The 7,273-nt window shown below is 55.2% G+C and overlaps 1 protein-coding gene across 1 annotated transcript in view; it reads left to right on the top strand.

Moving 5' to 3' along the window:
- The first annotated feature begins 981 nt into the window (after positions 1-981).
- Positions 982-7,273, top strand: part of LOC105542133 (cytochrome P450 2S1) — a 22,520-nt gene continuing 16,228 nt past the window's right edge. The window contains exons 1-5 of the mRNA XM_011983526.1: positions 982-1,374; positions 2,472-2,637; positions 5,672-5,821; positions 6,359-6,519; positions 6,606-6,785. Coding sequence (XP_011838916.1) covers positions 1,198-1,374; positions 2,472-2,637; positions 5,672-5,821; positions 6,359-6,519; positions 6,606-6,785 — 834 coding nt within the window. The 5' untranslated portion in view covers positions 982-1,197. The remainder of the gene's footprint in view (positions 1,375-2,471; positions 2,638-5,671; positions 5,822-6,358; positions 6,520-6,605; positions 6,786-7,273) is intronic.

The following is a 7,273-nucleotide window of genomic DNA, read 5'->3' as shown; positions in this document are numbered from 1 at the left end:
TCCAAGACGTTGCAAGGAAGTCCCCTGCAGACCTCATGAATCTTGTCTCCTAAATTCAATCTTTGAAGATATAACAAATATTTATTGAGCGCCTACTGTGTGTCAGGCACTGCACTACATGCTGGGGATACAGCAGTGAACCAAACCTGCAATAATTCATGCACAAATGGCTCTAACATTCTTCCTTCTCAAGAAGCGCATTCCCCTGGCGGGCCTTCTTACTTCCTGAAATTGTCTTCATCTCGACTTCATCTGCATGTGGATATGAGCTTAGGAAGGTCAGAGCCCTTCTCTCCGTCGCTCATAGCTGCATCCTCGGGTCTAGAACAAAGTCTTGTTTACAGCAAGACCTCAATAACAATTAGTTGCAGAAATACTAGCTAACATCTATTTAGTGCTTGTTACATGTGCACCTGCGTCTGCTTTAAATTGTGTGCACAGATGTACTATTTAATTCTGAAAACTAGCCCCATTTTACAAGGCTAATAGAGGCACAGAGGAGTTAGGCTGTGAATTCATGCAGTCTGGCTTCAGCCATCACCGTCCTAACCGCTCTGCAAACTGCCTCTAAGTGAATGAATGAATGACTCAATCATTCTGACTCGCCCAAGTCGAAATCTTAACTCTGCCACTCAGCCGAGTTGACCTGGGACCAACCGATTTATCTCCCTGGACTTCAGATTGTTTATCCTTAAAGGTCAAGTCCTTCCTCTCGGTTCGTGAAGATGTAAGATGCTGGAGAAAATTGGCTCAAAGACACCCCATACACGCACGCACACACGAACCCACTCCCGAACAATGAATGAGGGAGGTAGAGCTGGGGAGGGTGGCGCGGGGTCAACGCCAGATGCAGGGTGTGGCAACCTCTAGGCGGCCAAAGTCTCTGGCTTCCAGGTTCTTCTGTTTGCTTCCTCCCTACCCGGGGGCCCAAGGCGCTGTCTCCGCCGCCCAAGCCCCGCGTAAATCTGGGTGACCTCCGAGACATCCGTTGGAGCATGAGCTCCCGACATCAGACGGCGGCGGTGGTCCGGGAGAAACCCGGCAGCGGGGAGATAAGCCTGCCCAGCACGCAGGGGGCTGGGCTAGCTGCCCCGCCCCGCGCCTGACTTTGCTGGGGAGGGAGACGCCCGGCTCCCGCCCCTAACTAGCCCAGCCGCGCGGAGCGCCTGGGAGAGGAGAAGGAGCCGACCTGCCGAGATGGAGGCGACCGGCACCTGGGCGCTGCTGCTGGCGCTGGCGCTGCTCCTGCTGCTGACGCTGGCGCTGTCTGGGACCCGGGCCCGAGGCCAGCTGCCCCCCGGGCCCACGCCGCTGCCACTGCTGGGAAACCTTCTGCAGCTACGGCCCGGAGCGCTGTACTCGGGGCTCATGCGGGTGAGGGGCCCAGGGGACGTCCTGGCTAAGGGCTGGGAGTCCCTGGGAGAGAAACGCGATTGCCAGGGCGAGGGGGTTTTCGGGTATCCTAGGGAGGAGGCAGGGGCAGGGGTCCCAAGGCAAAGGGGCTGCAGCTTTCCTGGGGTGGGGGCTGCAGCAGGTTGTCCAGGGCTGAGAACAGGAGAGGTGCCCGGGAGAGAGGATCGTGGGGTGGGGGACCAGGGCTAGGAGGGGCAGAGACCTCTGCCTACAGAATCCTGGGAAGGTGATGGGCAGGGACCGAGGCTGAGAGAGACAGGAGTCCTCCAGCCAAGGAGAAGCTGATGCGGCTGGGCTTGCCCCAGAGGGAGAGGTAGCTGGAGCCATACAGGTGGGGCATGCTGAAGAGGGCACAAAGAAGAAAAGGGGGAGGCGTCCCTGCGGGAGTTGGAGGCAAAGAGGCTGGAGGATTGCAGGCTCAGAGAGGGGGTCCCGCTGAAGGAATCTGTCTGCTCAGAATGCGGGATGGGAGGATGGGTGGAGCTCAGCTGGGAGGTCCTGGGAGAGGGGAGGGAAGGAGGGCAAGAAAGAAGGCAGAGGCAGCCCCAGCCTTAGGGGATAGCGGGTGGGAGTGGGAAGAGGCCTGAAGTTTCCCATTCAAAAGGATTCTGGGTGACTTCAACGACATAGAAAAAGGGGTGGGGTCGTGGGGGAAGAGATGGGGCAGATACTCAGCAGTGTCTGCTCTAGAATTTGAGGGTTTTGCGGTGACTGAAAAGGGTGGCTGGATATTTGGTGGGTAGGGGGGCCCTAAGGAATTAGGGGAGACCCAAACTGCTTCTGGATTGCCCAGTGTCAGAAGTTAAGGTTCAGCAGGAAGCAAGGGAATGACAGGAAGTTGGGGGATGCCACTGAAGGACGTACTGAGGGAGGAGGCCCGGGAGCCTAGTACAAAAAGAGAACTGAGCCTCAGCTATTTCTGCTGGGGTGGGGGCAGGTTCCTGGTAAAGGGTGTAGAAGCTAAACTCGGTGGCTCCTCCAGTGACAGGGGCCATGATGGAGACAACTTGGCTGGAAGAGGTCACAGCATCCTCTTCTTTCTTCCTCTCTGTGCCCAGCTGAGTAAGAAGTACGGACCGGTGTTCACCATCTACCTTGGACCCTGGCGGCCCGTGGTGGTCCTGGTTGGGCAGGAGGCTGTGCGAGAGGCCCTGGGAGGTCAGGCTGAAGAGTTCAGTGGCCGGGGAACCATAGCGATGCTGCAACGGACTTTTGATGGCCATGGTAAGTCAAGGGCTGCTAGGCCCTCCACTCACAGCCTGCCACCACTAACCGGTGTGTGACCTTTGCACATGGCTTAATGCCTGTTTCCTCATCTGTAAAATGGAGTGATAACAGTGCCCATCAGCTGGGAGGCAGTGGCTTATGCCTGAAATCCCAACACTTTGGGAGGCGGAGGTGGGTGGATCACTTGAGGTCAGGAGTTCGAGACCAGCCTGGCCAACATGGCGAAACCCTGTCTCTACTAAAAATATAAAAATGAGCTGGGCATGGTGGCGTGTACCTGTAATCTCAGATACTCAGGAGGCTGAGGCAGGAGAATCGCTTGAACCCGGGAGACAGAGGTTGCAGTGAGTCAAGATCATGCCACTGCACTCCAGTCTGGGCAACAGAGCGAGCCTCCATCTCAAACAAACGAACAAGCAAAAAGCAGTGCCCATCATGTAGGACTGAGTGATTGAGTGAGGACTGAGCCTTGTGCAGAGTGAGCACTCACTAATCACCAGGTTGTGGTATCAGTGATAACCATCAGTGATCCAGGTAAAGCCCTGAGGGTTCAGAAAGATTCCAGAGCGCTTTCAAGGTGCTGAGGATTGGTGGGTAAGCCCTCCAATGGTAGAGGCAGTTCTCTGTGTTACAACAGAAAGCAGGAGGCCCATGCTGGGTGCTGCCAGGAACTCAGCAGTGACTAAGACAGCACTGGTGCTGCTTCCCCAGAGCACCAAGGCCAGTGGGGAAACAGACTCACGACATGGTGCCAGCCCAGAGTGATCAGGGCCAAGACGGGGAAGCACAGGGGGAAAGGTCAGGGTGGGATGGGGAGGGGTCAGGGCAAGAGGGATCAGGGCCAGGCTGAAGGAAGCCCTAGGACTGTAGGAATTTAGAGGAGGTACCTGACCCAGCTCGTTTGGCGAGGGAGATTCAGAAAGTCTTCCTGGAAGAGAGGCTGTCAAAGCTGAGACTCATAAGATGAGTGGGGAGGGTGTTCCAGGCAGAAAGACCAGCACCTACAAAAGCATGACTTTGAGAGAAGCATTCATTCATTCAACTGGTGAATTTTCAGGCTGGGCATGGTGGCTCATGCCTGTAACCCCAGCACTTTGGGAGGCTGAATTGGGAGGATGACTTGAGCCTAGGTGTTTGAGACAAGCCTGGGCAACATGGTGAGACCCTGCCTCCACAAAACACAAACAAACATAAAAATGATCATTATGCCCGGTCCTATACTGAGTACCAGGTACACGGAGATGACTCAGACAGGTGTGGTGTCCTCTCCTACTGTGGGAGAGGCAGGCTTGTACTGCAGTAAGACAATAGAGGGAGGGAATATAATCCTAAAATGAGAGGGACAGATTTGAGAGCAAACACAGGGCACAGGCACCTGTACGAGGGTAAAGAGGGAATCAGGGAAGGCTTCTCAGAGGAGGTAGCATTTGAGCTGGGCCTTGAAGGATGAACGAATTAGTTCACCAAGGATGGGATGGAAGGGGGTGAGAGTGATGCAGGCAGAGGGAACTGCAGGATCCAGGCCTAGACAGGGGATCCTGACCCCTTTGAGGAAGTGAGAGACCAGTGCAGTCATAGTGGGCTAAGTAACAAAGCTGAGAAGCCAGGGAAATCCCTGGTCATGCGGGGCCTGTGAGTCATGCCAGAGTGTTTGGGCTTTTGTTTTTCCTGGGAGCAGTCGGTTTTAAGCAGGGAACAGCTGTAGTCACAGTTGGGAAGATCCTGTGGTTGCTGCCTGAAGGGGATGAAAATGGAGGCTAGGAGCCCAGGGTGATGGACCAGGGCTGGGGCCAGGGGATGGGGAGGAAGGAGTAATTGGGAGAGGCCTGGGGCTCTGGCCAGGGAATGGATGGTGGGCTGAAACAGAGAAAGGAGAGATGCTGAGATCACTTTGGAACACAGTGGGGCCAGGGCAGGAGATGCCCAAGGAGAGGTGCCCAAGAGGCCACGACAGGCTGGCGTTGGACAGAGAGGGTCTGTCTGGAACAAGTGTCTTGGATAAAGGAGGAAAACAGTACAGTTGCATCCTCCCTCTCTGTTCAACCTCCGAATTACATGGGGCACAGGACCCAGGACCCAGTGGGACTCCATAAATGATGGGATGGTTGGATGCAAGGAAAGAAGAAAGGAGGAAAGAACTCTTCATTCATCCTGGCTAATTACAGAACAGGCGAGGTGCGGTGCTCGCACCTGTCATCCTAGTACTTTGGGAGGCTGAGGCAGATGGATCACCTCAGGTCAGGAGTTCAAGACCAGCCTAGACAACATGGCAAAACCCCATCTCTACTAAAGATATAAAAATTAGCCGGGTGTAGTGGCCTAGGCCTGTAATCCTAGCTAGCTGGGAGACTGAGGCAGGAGAATCACTTGAACCCGGGAGGCAGAGGTTGCAATGAGCCGAGATCGTGCCATTGCACTCCAGCCTGGGTGACAGAGCAAGACCTCGTCTCAATAATAATAATAATTACAAAGCAGAACGAGCCTGGGTCATCCCAGCTACCTACTTTTCAGGAGAATGTACTCCCTTACCCAAGGGCGAAGGATGGGAGAACCAATTTGATTATGCATTTATTGAACACCTACTGAGTCCTCATCCCTGGGCTAGGCTGGAATGGACTCAGATGGAGCCTGAAGAGTCCCCCTCAGAGAACCTCACTAGAAAGAAGGGGGAATCAGCCGGTCGCGGCGGCTCACGCCTATAATCCCAACACTTTAGGAGGCTGAGGCGGGCAGATCACGAGGTCAGAAGATCGAGACCATCCTGGCTAACACAGTGAAACCCCATCTCCACTGAAAATACAATTAGTCGGGCATGGTGGCATGCACCTGTAGTTTCAGCTACTCAGGAGGCTGAGGCAGGAGAATTGCTTGAACCCGGGAGGCAGAGGTTGCAGTGAGACAAGATCACGCCACTGCACTCCAGCCTGGGCAACAGAGCGAGACTCTGTCTCAAAAAAAAAAAAAGAAAGAAAGAAAGAAGGGGAAATGGGCAGAGGGGCCGGTCCCTCTTTGAGTCTAGCCTTCTGCGCAGGAGTTTTCTTCTCCAACGGGGAGCGGTGGAGGCAGCTGAGGAAGTTTACCATGCTTGCTCTGCGGGACCTGGGCATGGGGAAGCGAGAAGGCGAGGAGCTGATCCAGGCGGAGGCCCGGTGTTTGGTGGAGGCATTCCAGGGGACAGAAGGTCAGCATGGCGGGGTCACCCCAGGGTCTCCAGCCGAGTGAAAGGGAAAACTCTCCTACTGTGGCTGGGGGTGGCCCCAACCCAGGTCCTGGAATGGGCGGGAGGGGAAGCCTTGGACTCTAGGGCTGGCCTGGGGGTTCTGTTCACCCCCGCCCTCTGTCTCTGTCCCACTGTCTCTCCAAGGCTGTCACGACATCTCTCTGTGTGTCCCTGGTGCTATCATCCCATTCTTCCTGGGTCTCCATCTCTCTCTCTGTCTCTTTTCTTTCTCTCTCCTTTCCTCTATTTCTCGGGCCCTAAGTCTATCTCTGTTTCTCTCTCCTTGTCCGTGTGATGGTCACTCAGTTTCTTTCTCCCTGTCTGTTTCTCTGTCCCTATCTGTCTGTCTCCTTCTTTGCCTGTTTAGCTCTCTCCCTGCACTGTCTGTCCATCTGTCTTTCCCTGCCTCCCTGTCTCTCTCTGGTTGGGTTCAGCCCCAACCTACTCCCCTCTGCCTGGCTCCATCACAGCCTACCTCCCTGCCCCCATTCCCCCCAGGACGCCCATTCGATCCCTCCCTGCTGCTGGCCCAGGCCACCTCCAACGTAGTCTGCTCCCTCCTCTTTGGCCTCCGCTTCTCCTATGAGGATAAGGAGTTCCAGGCCATGGTCCGGGCAGCTGGTGGTACCCTGCTGGGAGTCAGCTCCCGGGGGGGTCAGGTGAGTGGGTGGGACCCCTTTCCAACTACCTTCCCTGAAGGTTCCTGCCAAGGTCCCATGAGAACTAGCCGTCCTTCTCCCCACAGACCTATGAAATGTGTTCCTGGTTCCTGTGGCCCCTGCCAGGCCCCCACAAGCAGCTCCTCCACCACGTCAGCACCCTAGCTGCCTTCACAGTCCGGCAGGTGCAGCAGCACCAGGGGAACTTGGATGCTTCAGGTCCCGCACGTGACCTGGTCGATGCCTTCCTGTTGAAGATGGCACAGGTGCGGGAAGGGTGCAGGGACCCCCTCTCTGAATGGGTGTGGTAACCTGGTAGGTCCCCAGCCAGGTGTCCCTGGGGACCTCGACTGAGTCCCTCTCTCTTTCTCTCTCTGCATGTGTCTGTGAGTATGAGTGTCTGTGTGTGTGTGCGTCCCTTCTCTGCACATCTCTGTCTCTTTCAGGGAGTTGCTCTCACTGCCTCTCCCGCCCCCAACCTGGGCATTTGTGCCGGGCTCTGTCTCTCCAGCATTTCTCCTCTTTCTCCCTCCCACCTCGGCCCTTGTGTTCAGGCCCCATGCCCAGGGTCCCACACCATCAATCCCCAGGATCACTTCATCCCACCCCCTGCAGCCTCCCCAGACTTTTATGTAAATTCACAATTTTATGTGAATTATGGTGGTTTATTAGGAAGCCTTGCAATATCAATTTATGTTAGTAAAGTCCACTTTATTAATTATATGAGAACAATATTTCTTTTTCTTTTTTCTTT

Source organism: Mandrillus leucophaeus, unplaced genomic scaffold (assembly GCF_000951045.1).
Source record: "Mandrillus leucophaeus isolate KB7577 unplaced genomic scaffold, Mleu.le_1.0 Scaffold106, whole genome shotgun sequence".
NCBI classification, from domain to species: Eukaryota; Metazoa; Chordata; class Mammalia; order Primates; family Cercopithecidae; genus Mandrillus; species Mandrillus leucophaeus.
Note: the sequence above shows the minus strand (reverse complement) of the source record. Positions and strands in the feature narration are given on the sequence as shown.